Genomic DNA, 19,914 nt, shown 5'->3' with positions numbered 1-19,914 from the left:
ACAATAACAATATCCACAGTTAATGTTGCGTACATAGTTTTCTATATAACTCAACAAAATATCAAATAGATAACACACGACAATGCACACACCAGTACTTTAGGGAATGAACCGTTAGCCTGATTATGCTCGTTGTTCGAAGCATATGGTGGTGACAAAAAGGCCTCCATCCTGTTCCAAAATAGCACTCTCGGGGCTGACTAGGTTTGGAGCGAACATCCACCGTGTAACAAACTCCGACCTCATCTACTACCTCGACTTGAGCAGGTTTCACACAAAAAGCCATTTCGACAACACTAATATGGAGAGTCTACAAAACAAAGTAAACAAAATGTATTTGCCTGAAAAAAATAATGACTTCCTAACATGCGATAGTGAGAGTTCAAGAGAAATCATAGACAAAACAAACCCAGGAAGCAAGGATTGTCAACAACAATTATAGGATATTATACTATACTATAATAATGTCGCTATCTAGATTTTAAACACGAAAATGGAGAGAAAATCAGACACAAAGCAACGAAATCATGCAAGAAAAGCTCACCAGAATAAACATGGGCTTGATATTTAAAAATTTTTTTGTCAACAACAATGGCCTCCCAATTTGGTAGCAATCTGGGGAGAATTCCTGGGTATACAACTGAATAACGATCAAGGATTGAACTGAAAGCACGATAATAAAAATATGCAAGGGAAAACGCAGTCCAGGGGGTCAAATACAACTCCAGCAATAATCAAAGGGTTAGCATGTTTTCTGCACTTGATGCTAACTGGATCGTGTATGCATCACCATTGGGGTGTAAAAGAGAAACCAAATCCAAGTGAAACTCGTTGGATATTAACAAATCCTCATCATCACTTACCATGGATATAAAATAATCTAGAAAATTACATATTTCCCATAGAATTTCGTCAACAGAAAATGGTTCATCCACCGATAGTCAATCATCAACCAAATGTGCGTGCGTGTGCAGCACATGAATGATAAGAAACTCTATGTTGCCAACATAAGCTAGGAAAAACCAACGACTGCCCTTAATGTTATAAGCATAAATTAACTGAGTCAATACCCCAACTATTAGACAAAGAGAAAGAGTCTTTCGGAGCACCATGGTGAATTGATGGCCTTAGTAATTAACGAATTTAACCTCGGCAGGAAGTTCATCCCGGAATTGACTATTAAATTTCCGTGGAAGAGCGACGGTGACCTGAAAAAAAAATTGTTGTTACTACAAAAAGTTGTTCATATATGATCTGATAATCTCTGCAACAAGCGCTTATATCATGCTAGAGTAAAAAACCGAACCAAAATTGGGTTCACACGAAAAACCATGCATTTGCATGCAAGGCCCGACACACAAGAGTTTGACATGTTTCCTGAAATAGAAAATCGACAGATGAGAGAGAGTTATGCCCCCCACAGAAGCAAAATCATGTGTATCGTCAACAACCAAGAGAAAGCAGATCGCAGTTGCATGGCTAATTCCAACATAATACTAAGCAACATCTCCAACATGAAACCAGTTGACACGAAGTATCCAGCTAGCCAAAACGGCGTGTGCATGATTATGGATAACAAAATTAAGTTTATGGTACCACTAAGAAAGTCAGAAAGAAAGTTTAGCCCAGCCGAACACAAAATAATAGATTTATTAAATGCGGAGAAATCATAGCAATAGCTGACACATGAGATAGGTAAAGTTAGAGCACTCACCGTTTGTGAAAAGAAATGCAAGATCAGAGAAGAAGAGTTATGATGGCAAAAAGCTAAGAAGGCAATTTGGCAAGTGCACCAGTTGGCTTATTCTTGTTCTTTGGTAAAAAAGACTCGGCGTAGAAGCACACATAAGTCAAACGAAATTGAGCATTAATTGAATAAAACAGGTTATTAAGGTAATGTATTTATTAGTGTTAACTTGTGCTTTGAATATAATAAAATGAAAGCATGATGAGACACAAAACAAAATAAAATCCTAAAAAAAACCAATACGAAAGTTAAAAAGATTTTAGGGATCAGTAGTTGCACACATACATATAGACAGATAGATTGCTAGTGAAATACATAAGCTAATTAAATAGATTGATAACAACATAGGTAAGCTTATTAGAAACCAAAAGTTTATAGATAAGACATAAATACAAATAAAAAAAATGAAAAAATAACTAATAAGTAACGAATCAAGAAATAACAAAAATAAAAAATAGTCTTAAGGAAATAGATATAAATTAAAACACGACCGTGGACAAATAAAGATAAAGTTATGATATTAATATATAAAATAAATAAATAAATAAAATAAATTTAAATTTTTGCAAAGAAACAATGATATAAATTGTTGGGAGGTAACCCGATCAGCTGTATTTATTATGCAACCAAGCACAGCAATAGTTGCGTCTCCAGAAATGCTGCGTATGCCACCCATAAAATTAGTCAACAATTATGTCTCATTTGCATTTCTGTTGTTGATAAGGAGGATTAAAATAATATTTAATTAAAGAGAAATAAACCAAATTTCAAAAAATCCAACATAGGTGGATTAATCACGCATTTTTTGTTGTCATACGTAACAACAAGACCGCTTGTACAAACTACCGGATCAATATAATCAGGTGGAGCCTCTAAACATAATACTGGTGACAAATTTAGTCAGCATTGCCAACGATTTCAGTTGCATTAAAAACAAATGATATCAAAGATACGGGCGAACCATGAAAAGAAATTAGAAGTTAATATTGTAACAGAAAACGGTAGTGTGGCATTTAGTTAAGGATATTGGATGCCAATTTTTAGCAGTCAATCAAAATTACTGAAGCTGATCCTAATTTTCCTAATTAATATATTCTTATTATTACTATTGTTATTATTAGGATTGTTATCAATATTTTTATGAAATTAGTATCATCATTGTTACGATAGGTTTGACCATTCTTAAGAAATCATTGTTATGTTATATTGCTAATTAACATAATAATAATGATTATTATTGTCATTGTTATAAGTATTTGCTATCTCCATACGAAATGCAGGCCCAAGCATTGGTATCACCCCACCGCGGTAGAAGATGACAGTAGAATTAAAAATTAAAAGTGAGTGTATATATATATATATATATATATATATATATATATATACTCAGATATATAGATATATATCTATATGAATAAAGATATAGATACATATATATAGATGCATGGATTGATATATTTATATCTATGTGTAGCCCATGCATAAATTACTTACATGCAATACTAATTCAGTTAGACTGATAGTTGGAAAAGGATTGCTAGTTGTGAAATAAAACATAAATATCCATTCGGGTCATTGAAACTATACATTGTTTAAACAGTGCTAATCAATCTACCAGCTTAATCTCGTGCATCAAGACCGCACTGCACGCACAAATATTGCAACATCCAAGTGACAAAACAATGCACCAAGATAACAAAGCATGTAATCACATCCAACATAACCACAACACAACCTTGGCATGCACTTGAGGACGAAAGCAAAAAAACATTAACCATAACAAAGCAAAGTATCAAGTCGGCAACAACGAAAAGTAGTAAAGGAAAATAACTATGACATTAAACATGCTTGGGAGCATTATTGGTTGCTAGCAGCCACGGCAGGAACTTTACGGATGAATCCACTCAGAAAAACTCCCTGGATCTATATCTAAACACATAACTAGCAAACGAAAGGACAGATAATCCCAACTGAAAAAACAACAATTGCGTACAGAAGTTATAAAGAACTCTAACAGGCACATACACGAATGCAGTTGCCGGTTGATAAATATAACTCAATGCGGCGCTTACCTCGTATAATTGGTGGACTCTGTGCTCGCCTTGGTGATATGATATCGCCGCGGCTAACCGGACTTGTTCGGGAAGCAATGGATGCATAGTATATGGGACATCCAAAGCTGTTGGCTCGGTAGTTCGGACTGCCATTTTTGTTGCTCAATGCAGGCGACGGGAGAGGCGTATATGCGAGAGCAAATGGAGGTATCACATTACCCGTATGAAACACATCTAGAGAAAGGGCGTCTGGGCGACGTTGATCCATACTTACTGGCCTCGAAACAGTTGAGTTGCTATAGGTGTGTGGTCTCGGATAAACAATCCGGGTTCCATCAAGGTTCCTTATAGAAAAGCAAAGAGTTCTATCACCTTGGTAGTATGCACGCAACCAAGTCCCGTGCCTAATGTTATAGGTGGCAACCATCGAACAAAATTTCTCAGAAAAAACGCATTGTGCCCCACCTTATCTAACATAACGTGAAACTCATTTTCAGGGTTGTTGATGAGCGGATAATTTATACGCTTTTTGGCATTATTTTTAGTATGTTTTTAGTAGAATCTAGTTACTTTTAGGGATGTTTTCATTAGTTTTTATGTTAAATTCACATTTCTGGACTTTACTATGAGTTTGTGTGTTTTTCTGTGATTTCAGGTATTTTCTGGCTGAAATTGAGAGACTTGAGCAAAAATCAGATTCAGAGGTTGAAGAAGGACTGCTGATGCTGTTGGATTCTGACCTCCCTGCACTCAAAATGGATTTTCTGGAGCTACAGAACTCAAAATGGTGCGCTTCTAATTGCGTTGGAAAGTAGACATCCAGGGCTTTCCAGAAATATATAATAGTCCATACTTTGCCCAAGTTTAGATGACGCAAACTGGCGTTCAACGCCAGCTCTCTGCCCAATTCTGGCGTCCAGCGCCAGAAACAAGTTGCAAAGTGGAGTTCAACGCCCAAACTGGCACAAAAGCTGGCGTTCAACTCCAAGAATGACCTCTCCATGTGTAGACTTCAAGCTCAGCCCAAGCACACACCAAGTGGGCCCCGGAAGTGGATTTATGCATCAATTACTTACTTCTGTAAACCCTAGTAGCTAGTTTATTATAAATAGGACCTTTTACTATTGTATTAGACATCTTTGGATTATCTTTTGATCTATTGATCATGTTTGGGGGCTGGCCATTCGGCCATGCCTGGACCTTCATTACTTATGTATTTTCAACGGTAGAGTTTCTGCACTCCATAGATTAAGGTGTGGAGCTCTGCTGTTCCTCAAAGATTAATGCAAAGTACTACTATTTTCTATTCAATTCATCTTATTTCACTTCTAAGATATTCATTCGCACTTCAACCTGAATGTGATGAACGTGACAATCATCATCATTCCCTATGAACGCATGCCTGACAACCACTTCCGTTCTACATTAGATTGAATGAGTATCTCTTAGATCTCTTAATCAGAATCTTCGTGGTATAAGCTAGATTGATGATGGCATTCATGAGAGTCCGGAAAGTCTAAACCTTGTCCGTGGTATTCCGAGTAGGACTCTGGGATTGAATGACTGTGACGAACTCCAAACTCGCTAGTGCTGGGCGTAGTGACAGACGCAAAAGGATAGTAAATTCTATTCCAGTATGATCGAGAACCTCCAAGATGATTAGCCATGCAGTGACAGCGCATCGGACCATTTTCACAGAGAGGAATAGGATGCAACCAATGACAAGGGTGATGCCTCCAGACGATTAGCCGTGCTGTGGCAGAGCATTTGGACCATTTTCCCGAGAGGATTGAAAGTAGCCATTGGCACCGGTGACATCCTTACACAGAGCCAGCCATAGAAAGGAGTAAGACTAATTGGATGAAGACAGCAGGAAAGCAGAGGTTCAGAGGAATGAATGCATCTCCATACGCTTATCTGAAATTCTCACCAATGATTTACATAAGTATTTCTATCCTTATTTTAGTATTAATTTCGAAAACTCCATAACTATTTTATATCCGCCTGACTGAGATTTACGAGGTGACCATAGCTTGCTTCATACCAACAATCTCCGTGGGATCGACCCTTACTCACGTAAGGTTTATTACTTGGACGACCCAGTGCACTTGCTGGTTAGTTATGCGAAGTTGTAAAGATATGTTTAGACCATGGTTCTGTGGATCCGTTTTTGGTGCCATCGCCAGGGAATCAATTTCGAACAATAATTCACAACCTGAGTAACAATTTCGCATACCAGTTGTCCTTTAACATCATGAAATCACCCAGTTTATTACGAAAGGCACGATAAAAAGGATCGGGAACTGCAACTCGTCTCTGAAAAACATATAAGGAGAATATAGACCAATTAAATATCACGACACATGCACAATGTACACACACACACACACACACATATAATATTATAAATTTACAATTGATAAATAGATGTAAATACGTTTGCAAAAAAATATAAACATAAATAGAAACATGTATTTGATCATAAGATATATATATATATATATATATATATATATATATATATATATATATATATATATATATATATATATATATATATATATATATATATATATGATTTAAAGCATATAACTATATGTATATGTATTTATATATAGGCTATTGCATTTATACATATATATCATATATGATATATATTAATATATTAATATATTAAATGAACCTGAAAACCAAGATATAGGAAGATATTTCCAGAAAAAAGTAAAAAAAAAAACAATGAAACCCATGAAAGCATCGGTGTAATTAGCAGATTTGGAAATGTATATAATGGATGAGATTTAGGCAAAAGAAAATATACGGCAGCAAGGTCGAAGGTAAAAAAGAGAAATCTATAAAAATTGAGGTTTGGATCGCCATTCTCACCAGCCTCTGCAGAGGGACAAAGGCACATCCTTAACAGAATGAAATAAGAATATCAGAAGTTCAGAACGGAAATGGACCTTCCAAATTAGGTAAAAGCATCATCACGAACTGTTAACAACATGCATCAATATATGTGTGTGTATGCATATAAATGTGTATCAATATGAAATTTAGTTACTTACCCATGGTCCACTAATGTGAAAAAAAACTTTTGAATTATGGAAGAAAGCGACCGCATGATAAAGATAAATCAAAAAGTCTAGAAAACTGGGGGAAGGATGGGGAATGGTGGGGAATATTTAGGATGAGAAAGTGATACAATTTAGACTAATATTTAATTGCTATAGGTAACAATGATATTTATAATAAAGTATAACCGAAGAGTTTGAAATTTTAAAAAAATAATACCATCAAACTATCAAGTTATGAAATTACCAAATGTTATAATCAAATATAATTAATGGGTAAAATTGGTAGATAGAAGGATTGGGCCCACCAGGGGCACATACACACATCACCACAGAGGAATGACTATTCAATAAATAGGGAAAAAAACCAAATAATGAATGGATTAATGGATGACCATCAGGTGATAATGATAATAATCAAAACAAAAATACACAGTTGATCTCTTTAAATAATAATTGATAATTGATGGATCACTTTTGAATGATCTTTGGCACCGCTATACGGTCATTGTAAACATGTCTATGTGGTGTAGCTTAAGGGGAAATTTGAACACAAAAATAATTCCGCTTGTTGGAGAAAGCCCGATAAAAATTAATAATAGGCAGTACCTCATTAAATGCCATCTATTTAATGTTACCAGTAAGGAAACCAAAGAGATGAAGTCGGATAATGGAGTTGAAAATCACCCACTAACAGTGATAAAGAGGTAAGAAGCACTAATGGAAGAAAGAATAACACAAAAATAATATAATAGTAAATCTTCAACTGGGCAAACAAATGTAACTCTAATAACTGCTGGTAAGAAAACGTCTTTTCATCAGCTTGTCTAATGGGTTGAACAGACCCCATAAACAATTAAGGAATCAGGTAAGGAAAATTCAATGCATTAAATCGCCAAGATGGTTGAGTTAGAAAAGAAGGGTTGAATGGCCAGGTCCGGGGTTAACACAGTACACCCAAGTAGAAATGGAGATCAGATCGAAAGAACCTGACATGGTAAAGAAAAAGGCAAACAGGCCATATAATATCACAACGATGGTGAAGAAAAGTTCAAGTTTACAACAAATGAATTGAAGAATGTATTTGTTAAATTAAAAACACTAACTATTATTGGCACATGAGAAGGAATTTCCATGCACTACACGAACATAGCATGAAACTGAACACACCGGATTTCTTTTTTTGTGTTTCTCTAAACGCCGCTGACGACAATAAACTTTAATGCCTCAACTGTAATTAATTTAAGATATCAGTGCATCAGTATTGACTAAAACATAAGTAATAGGCAAGTCCAAAGATGACTATGCTTTGGATATGTGCATATTAAACGCAGTTAACCAAGTACAGGTGCAGAGGCAACTCTAAATTTTCCCTAGACCTTGTTAAGACCCTAGTATACTGACATGAAGGTCGAATTGTAACTCGCCACATCTATACCCAGAAGCTGAATATTCAAAGCCGGAATCCTAAAGTCATGAATCACAGTTCAACTCAGGTCAAATAAAGTGTGCAGAAACATTAGGGAGGATCACCATCGTTCGGTCATTTAAAAAGATAGTACTAAATAACTTCGAAGCTCCTTGTACAGCTAGCAAGCAATGGGAGCATAACCCTATTAAACAACTAGGACCAGTATTTTTGTGTAATTATACCTATAGAATTGCTTAGGATTATGTAACCAATGATATATATATATATATATATATATATATATATATATATATATATATATAGTGAGACACATTAAAATAAGACACAATAAGTTCTTCACAGTGAAATGATGCTCTCAGCAAGAAAGGACAAAGCCTCCGGTTCCACAGGATGGACGGAATTGCTGATGGACCGGACAGGTTATTCGCAATGTCAGCTGAAATCATGCTTTTCGTGATGTATCCAATTTGAAACTGCCAAGAGAGGATCCAAAGAAATAAGGAATCATCAACGATCAACATGGAGGCTAAATTTTACCGGACACCTGGCGTCCAGCAGAAGGACAGTCTCGTGGGAAATTTAGCCCTCGTTCACAAGCACGACATGAAAACCCTGCACATAAGGCCGTCGTGTGAAGCAGCCAGCAGATGGTCACAACATTAGAACTGGAATATCGCGGAAGCTATTCCCAAGAACCGCGAAGCTTGTAAACAACCTAATGGTTTTAGAGCGAGTAAGTTGTAATCGCTAACAAACTCCAGGAATACAAAACAAATAAGCAGCACCTTGTCTATAAAAAAATGAAAAAATGGCCGTAACATTTAAAACTCCGTACAGCATGTAACAACAACCCAGAAAGCATAGTTTATTATGAAAACGATAGCTAGTGCTCATTGATAGTGATCACATTATGACAACAAAATGCACTACCCAAAGTAAAAGTCACTTGAAAATATAACATGCCGCTAGCGACAACAACATTGGCTAACGTTTCACAACACGATACAAGACAGTAACAAAGACCCAGTTTCAGTAACCATTGGCTAATGCATAATTTATTAACCTAATGGAAAGATAACGTCATATATAACATAACATAAAAGACCACATCACAATTTTCACACACAGACAGATAACTCCATAATATCCTTGATGAAAACAACTCCTACCCATCTAATGCGGCCAACAAATCTAACGACTCCGTCACCCAGAACAACAACCTGAAGTTGAGCCTCCGACATAGCGGCGTCAAAAGATGGATAAAGGACATCAAACCCATGGATGAAATGGTTAATGCCAAGGAGGTCGAGTCTGATCATGGCTCAAGGAGTATCTGTTAGATTAGGATCACCAATAAAAAGAAGCCGACCCCACTCCATTCCACCATACGCACCAATCTTGATGGTTACTAGATGCACCCCGAACCTAGAGGACGAGCGCTCATAGCTAACGAAATCAACACCATCATTGCGACCAAATTCAATTTCATTCCATGTAGATTCAAAAGTCGAGTACTTAACCACAGAAACAGGTTTATTCTGAAACCTCCCTTCACTATTGACCCAAAAGACAGAGAGCTTGGAAACCGCATACTTATTGCCTAACCTGTCAACCATAGCCGATGTTCGAACACATCGACTCCACTGACCCCCGGCCGAATAAAAAACCTGCATGTCATATCCAGCAGATGCAAGGTGACTTTTGGTGAGGCTTACAATCCAATAATCAGCGCAACCATATACGTCAACAAAAGCATACGCAGACCAGTCATCGCAGTGGTTAAAGTGGTAGCAATTATGGATCCAGGATAATAGACCTCCAAGAACTCAATGGATTCCAAATAACCAATGAACTGGAACGCCCATCGTTAGAATACCTAGCACAAGCTTACCCATGGATGACCCAACCAAGGAAAACCACTTCCAGTCGAGAGGAGCAGTCACTGAAACCTCTACACGAGTTTCAAAGAGGTAAACTGACAGCCGGCCACAATCAACCTCCTTCAAGGGATTATCCAAATGAAGGACCACCCCATTTCCTCCCTTGGATGTCACATGCATGACCATGTTATCTGCCCGATTTAATCTATTGAATCAATTGCGTGACATGCATCTGTCCCTTCCTATTGTTTTTCCATCAGGTAGAAGAAAGATTTTTAGAATCAGATCCGTTGGCAGCACCGGGATGATGCAAGTGGTGGCTCTCGACAGCGGCCACCGTCGAAGCCAGCATCTACTGGTGCGGTCGATGATCGACATCCTCCAAATGAGTGCTGATATTCCATGGTTACCGTTGATCAAGAATACAACACAATTATATATGAGAAAGAAAAAAAGACCACTATTTGCTAAACGGGAAAGTGAGATGGAGACGTGGTCTGAAGTGACCAGACCATGAGTTTGCGTCTTCTTAAATAGAGACCACGTTGAGCAACGAAATATTCATCGCTTTATTATTCATGATCTTATTATATTTTTATATTCTATGACATGTGATAACGATGTACTGCTAATACATCTATTCGTGTATATATACCTACATCTATACATCTATACTATACATGAATACATTTACATGGATACATTTAAATTTTTATATTTATACAACTAATACATCTATACATTTATGCATATATACATACGTCTATACATATATACGAACATCTATGCCATACCATATTTACTATTTAATACATCTATACATCTATACATATATACATACGTGCGTACATATATGCATACATCTATGCCATACCACATTTACTATTTAAGATATCCTACCTATACTTTATATACTTGACTAATAGAGTTGACTTATACTATTATTACGAATACTATTATCATTATTAGTAATACTATATTGATAGATATAACCGTGACTATATTTTGCTTAATATTAATATTATTTAATACTATTAATATTATTATTATTTATTTATATTAATACCAGTTATTAATTATTAATATTATTACCTAATACATCTATACATTTAATTTCATATTTAAAGTCTAATATAATAGATATATAATAGATAATAGATATAGATATAGTAGTACTATATTGATAGATATAACCATGACTGTATTAATATTAAAATATTATTTGATATTACTATTAATATTAAATAATAATAATACTTTTAATGTTAATACTATTTTTTTATATTAATACCAGTTATTAATTATTAATACTATTACCTAATACATCCATACATTTATTTTGATATTTAATTTAATGTATAATATAATAGAGAGATAATACATATAGATATAGATATAGAGAATTAAGATTAGATAATTAATATTAGATAATTAGGTAATTAATAGTTAAAAAACCATCTTTATTAATAATTAACAATTTTAGGAATATTTTAATTTTTTACTATTTAATATCTAGTAGACATAACACCTCCGCGTCTGGCAACAACTCAACTAGTCCAACAATCTTCCTAATTAATGTGAGTAGCCAAGAATGATTTCTAGTAACATTCACAACTAGAAAATGGATTAATACAGACAAATTTACAGACAAATTTAGTCTTTATTACAGACAGATTTTTGGTTACCGACAAAATTACCGACGGATTTTGTCTCTCTGTAAAAGTCCCGTCAGAAATTATTTACCGACGGATTTTTTTTCCGTCGGAAAATTACAGACGGATTTTTACAAGTTACCAACGGATTTTCCTCTGTAAATTTTCTATCCATTTCCCAAAGGCGACGAACTTTCCGACGGATTTTTCGTCTGTAACTACAGACGGATTTTTCGACGGATTATTCGTTTGTAATTACAGACAGATTTTCTGACGAATTTTCCGTCTGTAATTTTAACTTTAGAAAATCATCTTACACTCTAATTACAGACAGAAAATCCGTCTGTAAATCCGTCAGTAAGGTAAAATAGAATTTTTTTATTTTTCTAATTACAAAATAAACTTATTTTCATACAAAATAAATATAAATTTAATAAATACAAATTTTTATTGATGGTATAAATAGAACAACACACCAGTGAGTAGAAAACGCTTTCTTTATAATAAGAAGCAATTATTTCCATGCAATAATACAATCTAAATACATTAGATGACAAATAACTACTAGTGGACTCATCAAGATTCAATATCCTAATTTATGGATAGCTTCATTCTTTCTTGAACTTCTTAGTGATGATGGCAATATACTTGCTTATTGAGATTCTTGGTCCATCAAAATTATTCGCTGCTTCCCACTTTTTGAGCAGAGGATGTCTACTTTACTATATCCGATTTACACTCAGACAACAAATAAGGCAATTATTAGAAAAAAGAACCAAAAAGGAGTTGTTACCACTGCAGTTACTTTTGATTAAATTTCAAGTATCTGCCTGCAACAATTTGGAACTCTTCCATAGATTTCTTAGGGTTAGTTCTTTTTAAAGATCATGGACGCTGTCAAATAGTAATAGCAGATTTGGAACATGTAATGCACACAATGCAATAAACCAGAACAAGTCTAAGTGTGTTTTGAATTGAAGAATGCCAAAGACAAGGAACAAACTAACCAGGAGTGGCACCAGCAGGTACACAAGGCTCATTTTGAATTGAAGAATGCCAACTTTGAATCTCAAATTTAGCAGCCTCAAGTTCATTCTGGAAAATTCACTGATCAAGTCAATAGTTATAAATGAAGCCTTGTCATTGATAACCAATCATGAATTCATCTCTTAAATTACATGAAATATAACTAAAGTCCACTTTTAACATGACAACAGATAGTAAATAAATAAAATAGTAAAAAAATAGAATAATAAATATTTAGACAATAATGTGTGCACAAGAAAGATAATGGTAGCAGAAGGGGCAAATTCCAATAATGGAAGAAAATGTACTTGGCATGTTGCAAGTGTATTCTTACAGTTCTGAAGGCTGTCAATAACAAGATTCGAAAGAATGAAAAGAAAAAGAAGGGTTAGGCACAAACTAATGTTGTTAATAGTAACTATACTTAAAGAAATTGTTAAAATAGCAATATGAAGTTTGATAAGCTCTAAAATAACTGCAGTTTATTGAGTTATTCTATGCACCACGCATCTGAAACGAACTTTTTTCTTTATATATATAGAAAAAGGGAAAAAGGGAAGAAGTCTCATTAGATATTCAAGCCAGTAGCAACTAAGTTGTTTCACTCATTATGACATGACGAGTTGCCCCCTGCTCATTCTAACTAACAGCAAGTAATTTGAAGTTTTCTGTATCTATCTATAAATGCATACTTGTGAAAAGTTTCAGCTTAGGTCTCTCTACTTCTACTAGGGTTACATAAATAATATGGAAAAGATAGACCTACCTCCAGAAGCTATTTGTTTTGAGGCAAATTCTTTATGCCATCTACCAAGATGTCTCTAGCAGCATCCATGTTGTTTGTACTCTTGAAACCAAGAAAGAAACATGGAAGTAACAGGATTGGTTAACTACACCTCAGATCAGCATGCAAAATGAGAAGGATCAATATTTACTCTATTTATGATTATGATATGTTAGCTGCAACAAATTTTCAGGCACTTCATACAGAAAACCTTGTAGCTACTAATTGCTAGTAGTAACCATAGCCTAAAAACTTCATTTACAACTTTTATAGAATGATGCTTAGCCTTTTAGAATGAAAATTCAACAAAAAATGATAAATATACCACGTACCATATATTTTAGGTGAGAGAAATGGACATATAAATTAGGGAGGTCATGCTGTAAATTCTCCTCAGCTACAGCCATCTCTATTGCTTCTTTGTATATACCACAAGCTGACTCCATATTTTCCTGCAAAAAAAATGTAACAGGTAGCGCATGTAGTCATCTTTTCTGTATCAGCTTATCATCAAAGAGTAAAATTTATCAAAACCTTCAGAAATTTCAAGTGAAAGATAGCGAAGCTTTAATCTTAGCAAGTAACCTCAAACAAGAAAAGCTTATACCTTCCTTTCTTGTCAATTTTTGTTCAGTCAACTGTCAAACAAGAACACATTCAAATAATTAGAATAAAGCAACAAAATTTGATTTAATGAGGAGAAATAAGCTACAAGACATGTCCTGAATATTAAATTAAATTACCTTATCCATTAAACTCCAAGGAAGTAGTAGTAGTAGTAACAATAAACAAACATAATAAAAGTTGTTGAAGTTGAAGTAAGATATGGCCTAAGAAAATTAAATTACCTTATCCTAAGAAAATTAAACTCCCCTGTCTCAAAATCTTCCCTGAAATTCAATATCAATTCATCAATTAAAGCTCCGACAGAGAGCTCACGCTGAGAACAGAAACTAAAGCAACTTAAAAATATTATTTTAATGGTTGAACTTGTTGCAAAAGAAACAATTGAGAGAGAAATATAAATAGAAAAATAGAAATTTTGAACAGATTAGAACTGCTTACCGCCTTAACTTTGTTCCCTCCAAGACAATATAATGAAATCAAAGAGATATAAATAGCATTTAAGAAAGTAATATTTGGTTTCAATCATGGTCTTATGATTGTACACAAGTGGCACTTGTTTATTGATTCGCATAGAAAATGTAATTGAAGGGAAGAATGGAATTGTCGGCCAGGTGAAGGGCTAGGAGTCCCCAAATTCCAGTAACTAATACAACAAAGAACAGAAGATACATCTTGAGATTACCAAATGAAATTAACAATATTTTACCAATAAGAAAATCACTCAAAATCGCCAGGAATTAGATGAGAAATCTAACCGGCAACATGTCGCTGAAAAAATGGATCTGCATACTCTGTCATCCAGTTATACGAGTCGTAAGCCATGTGATAGACAGGAAAATCTGGGGGAAGTGGTGTAGGATTATTACAATACATTTTATAGAACATGACATATTTAGGCATATTATGTTAGAAACAATTAATTTTGTATTACAAAAATTAAAGAATCTAGGGAGTGGTCTTATATATTTGGAACCTGGTTGATTTAAATTAGCCTCTGGTTATCAATGTCCAAAGAGATACAATAACAGATGGTATAACCATAGTAAATGGCTTCATAAGTTTAAAAAGAATTACCTCTTCCATAATAAACATCAATAGATGGAACCCCTGCATGTTGCACAAATGGAGCAAAATCAGAATCAACTGCACTAAGCCTTTGAATCTGCAATCCACCGAAAAACCACACTTTTTAAAACAAACCTTGGCAAAATCCACATTAATATGATACAATATATAAAATTTTTCATCAAATGCAAACAAATACTTGGCAGTAGTAACAAAAGCTTTACATTGTAGTCTTCACCAGTGACAGCCCAGTTCTCATATATTGATGCACCCTCAGAATTAGAATCCTTGACCTGAAATCAATGCAAATGCTAAGTGATGTTCAGGTATTATGATATATAAGTTTATTATGTATGCAAATGCATTTATAAATTAAAGTGATCGAAAGATACCTTCTTTGTGACCTCCACGATAAGATTATCTAGCTGAGGAGTTGAGCCAACAAAGAGGCCAGTCCCTTGAACAACACAGTCCACATTAAGGTATGCCACAGCTTTGGGACTCAGATTGATAAGGTTTTGTTCAACCCACTCAGTGGATCCTATCTACATAAAACACATTAACCTCATTCATGATTCCAAATCATATTATTACAGGAAGCAAAATTATTAAAAGCAAAGAACTTGACCATGTTTCGATTCATTCTTCGAGCTGGAAACATCCACAAACTCAAGAGGTTGCTTGCTTAAAGGGAATCATAGTTAAAATGAGTGAATAAGGAATTACTACTACCTACCATTCCGAATTCCTTAGCATCCCAACTGCAGAGAATGATAGATCTCCTCGGAGTCCAACCGGAACCTAACAGAATTGAAAATCTCTGGGCAATGTCGAGCAGGGCAGCCGTCCCACTGCTTGGATCAATAGCACCAAAAGTCCATGCATCTCTATGGTTCCCAAGCAACACATACCTATCAGGTTTCTCATAACCCTTTATCACAGCAAACACATTCTGAATAGTTGCCACTTTCTTCTCTCCCTTCAAAATACACACACCAAACTTCATCATAAGGCTTCCCTTTAAAGAACTACTAAGAGAACTTCATAAATCCAACACATGTCTAAAACTACTTTGACAATGCATAGAAATTAAGGTATGAAAAACATGTCAAATTTCCCGATTTGTAGTGAATGAAAAAAAGTCAATACTCAAAAAATGACACTTCTGAAGGAAGACTCAAAAGTGAAAAAAAGTCAAATTCCAATTACAGTTATGAAACAAAGGTACAAACAAAACAAAACACCAACCTGGTAAGAGAAATTGAGCATGGTGGGACCAGGACCAACGTGCCTGACCTTAGATCCTAGGGTACCCCTCCATTCAAGGGGCACCGGAGCACCACCCAAGGACCCCAAAACAATCTCAGCAACCTCAGCAGACAAGGGTAAAGATGGAATTTCGGAGAACCTCTTCGAAACCTCACTATCATCCAAACCCAAGGTTTCACCGCCATCAACACCAGACCAACCAGAACTCAAAGGGTCCCCCACACCCCTCATCACGTGACCTCTCTCGAACCCATCACGCCACGTATCACCGTCCCCGTAAACCAGAACTGCCACCGCGCCATTCTCTTCAGCTTTCTCAACCACCGCTCCCCTCCCTAACCCATCGCCATGGTCTTAACAGTTTTTTTTCCAAATCACAGATCAAATAACGTTAGTCAAAGAGATGAAAACCTTCATTGCCTCACGGCTTTCAGTGATCCGTTTGGAAAACTTCTTGTACTCCTGTTCTGCTTCATCCATCACTTAGTGGCATGCTTGAGTCTGCATCTAAAATTTCAAAATAAAAACAGCAATGTGATTAATAATTAGCCTAAAGATCTATCACAAACTCTCAGAAATTTGTCACAGGTTTACCATTCTTTGATAAAATATGCCAGAATATCTAACTGTTCTCTCAATTTCTACTTATACTGGTTCCGAATGTTCTAGCTAGGCACCAATGTAAGCATTCTAATTCCATATTAATCTGTTTAACTTCTAAGAATATGTGAATAACATCAAAGAGCTCACTGTTCTGGTGGAGATCAAGACGAATTAGACGTGAAAGGCCTCCAATGCTGTTTGGTATGCCATTCAACAAGTTTGTTGCTGCAGTAGTGATAAGAATGGAAAAAATTAGTGAGTTGACATGTAGGAATAGAAATAATAACTATCGATTCACTTTTCAGTTACCACTTTTATACACGAAATCTTATCAATACAGGAATGTACCATACCTTGCTGTATACTATAGGATTCTATCAGGAGTGGAAAGGAAAATGTAGAGTTATCTGTGCATTGCTTTTGTAGATAATAAACAGGAAGACCTGAAAAGAAAGCGGATTCAAGAAAATTGGTGTTTTTTGTCTTTGATGCTGATCCTTTGATATTTGCACCAGTATCCAATTTTCACATAGAAAAAACACAAAAATTGAAATTAAAATTAGATTTACACTTAGAAACTGAAACTTTGCCATCAACAAGAGAACATTGTAAATTAAAATAAAAAAAATAACTCACCAGCAAATTTGTAGCCAAACTAGCCATCACATTAGATGTATTCATAGTAAAGTTACTAGGGATCATATTCCTGTACAAAACTGTCAAAAAAAAAAAAGAAACGCACAGGGTTAAGAAATTTAAAATTTTGAACCTCATCATGCTATTCAAGTAGTACGCAAGAAAAATTGGAACAAGTAACACAATGCAACTTGATGGTTTCAGTGGCTAAGAGAAGGGGGGTTGAATCTTAGCCCCCTTTTTGCTTTGTAACACTTGCTAGCCTTTGAAATAACTTCTAGGAGACTTCTGAATTTTTGTCTCGTCCCAAGACACGAGACTTTTATTTTTATCTCGTCAGTTGGCACGAGACTTTTCTTTTTGTCTTGTCACTTGGCACGAGATAATTTTCAGTTTTAGCCTCTGTGCAGTAGAAACAGAAATAGAGTGGAGAAGAGAGAAAATTACACCCAGATATATCCTGGTTCAGCTGCTAAGTGCAGTGTAGCCTACATCCAGTCTCCATCACAACCATGATGGAATTTCACTATAATCTTCCAAATTACAGACTATAAAGTGCTAACCCAACTTACAAGGAGATTTCCACAGAATCGTGAAACACAACATAGACGTACAAATGAACTCTAAGGACATCTATGGCTTTTTCTTTTAATTTTGCACTCCCTGCCTTTTTCCGCTCTATGGCTTTTTCATACAAACCTCACTGTTTGCCTTTTTTCCATGAGACTCAAGACATGACAAAATTAAACAGCAAAATACTAAACAGAATACATTGAAGGAGAAGAGAAAACTGTTAGCTCAGGTAGCTCTGAGAATTCTATGCCTTACACTCTCAAACTTTCTCCTTGCTTCAAACAGTGGTTGTTCACTCTTTTTATAGAAGGGGGAAGCCTCCACACTTGAAGCCAAAATCCAAGCTTAACTTCTTTTCCTTCACACATAACCGGTTCGGACATACAGAGAGAGAAGAGATAACCATGCAAAACCCAACATGCAATTACCTCTAGTCCATCCTTGATCATCACTCTTCATCAATCCGGGCTCTCCATCCTTGGCTTGCTCTCCAAGATGGATTTCTGGCCCTTGATGCTTCATGATGATAATGGCTTCATCTGCTTCAATCTCTGCCTCTTCCATCACTTCGCCACTCTAGCTACTTCCTGTGGTGGTTGAGCAGAATCAAAGACAAGCCATGCCTCCAAGAATCTCACCTTGTTGGCCGTATCTTCTTCCTTTTTGAGCATGAAGAGCTCGAGATTACCTCACCAAATCTAACCATATTTGGTGAAAATCTTAGCCACAGCATGCTTTTATTTTGGTATGTTTTCTTGCCATCATTGTGATGGTCTTGTAGCTTGCTCTTTCTTCACTTCGGTAGCTCCATGTAGCTTCCATGGCATCCATTGTTTCCTGTGTAATAACCGAAGAAGAGTAGCAAATAGAGAGAGAAGAGAGAAATTTGAAAAGCATTGAATTAGCAAAGAGAATGAGATTAAATGAAATGATTCTTTCCTTTCTGAGTAGCGTGTAGCCATAAGTGCTACAATCAAATCAAGTGTCTTGTTTTCTCTCTCATAGTTCCCATGCAATAAATGACAATGTAATGAATTTTGGAATCCATCACATGGTGAAATGCTTGGATCCGTTGGAAGCAATTTTGCTTTCTTTTTCTATTGGTTTCGGATCATGCATGAGGAACTCTCATCACATATAAAATTGGGCTTAGTTGCAACAATCATTTAATCTGGCCCAATTAATAACATTTTCTTTCCTGATGAATATTTTTCGGATCATGCATTGAGCAAATAGGAAAGCATTCATTTTGGGCTCGTAGCAATAATAACTCAATTTGGCCCATTAAGCAGAATAGACAATTCAGCCATATTAAACCAAAGCTGAAAATAATTGGGCTTGCATCAGAATTTTGTTTTTGGCCCAATTAAAATCTGCATCACAAAAGTTATTAGTTAATATATGTGTAATAAAAATCAAATTAATAATTTTGTAATTAATTATTTCAATAATGTTTGTTCATCATCAAAATTAAATTAAAGTTTTCCAAACTCAT

The 19,914-nt window shown here is 35.4% G+C and overlaps 1 protein-coding gene across 1 annotated transcript; it reads right to left on the bottom strand.

The window, feature by feature from the left end:
- Positions 1–14,830: 14,830 nt before the first annotated feature.
- On the bottom strand, positions 14,831–17,087 carry LOC107634500 (putative glutamate carboxypeptidase AMP1). Its single transcript, XM_088508997.1, has 8 exons — positions 17,033–17,087; positions 16,587–16,960; positions 16,075–16,317; positions 15,731–15,883; positions 15,563–15,631; positions 15,348–15,435; positions 15,029–15,112; positions 14,831–14,916 (listed from the first exon to the last, which is right to left on the bottom strand). The coding sequence occupies exons 1-8, from the start codon at positions 17,085–17,087 to the stop codon at positions 14,831–14,833; spliced, it is 1,152 nt and encodes a 383-aa protein (XP_088365123.1).
- Positions 17,088–19,914: the final 2,827 nt, after the last annotated feature.

Source organism: Arachis ipaensis, chromosome B3 (genome assembly GCF_059453495.1).
Source record: "Arachis ipaensis isolate K30076 ecotype BB chromosome B3, ASM5945349v1, whole genome shotgun sequence".
Taxonomy (NCBI): Eukaryota; Viridiplantae; Streptophyta; class Magnoliopsida; order Fabales; family Fabaceae; genus Arachis; species Arachis ipaensis.
This window is presented reverse-complemented; position numbering and strand designations above follow the sequence as displayed.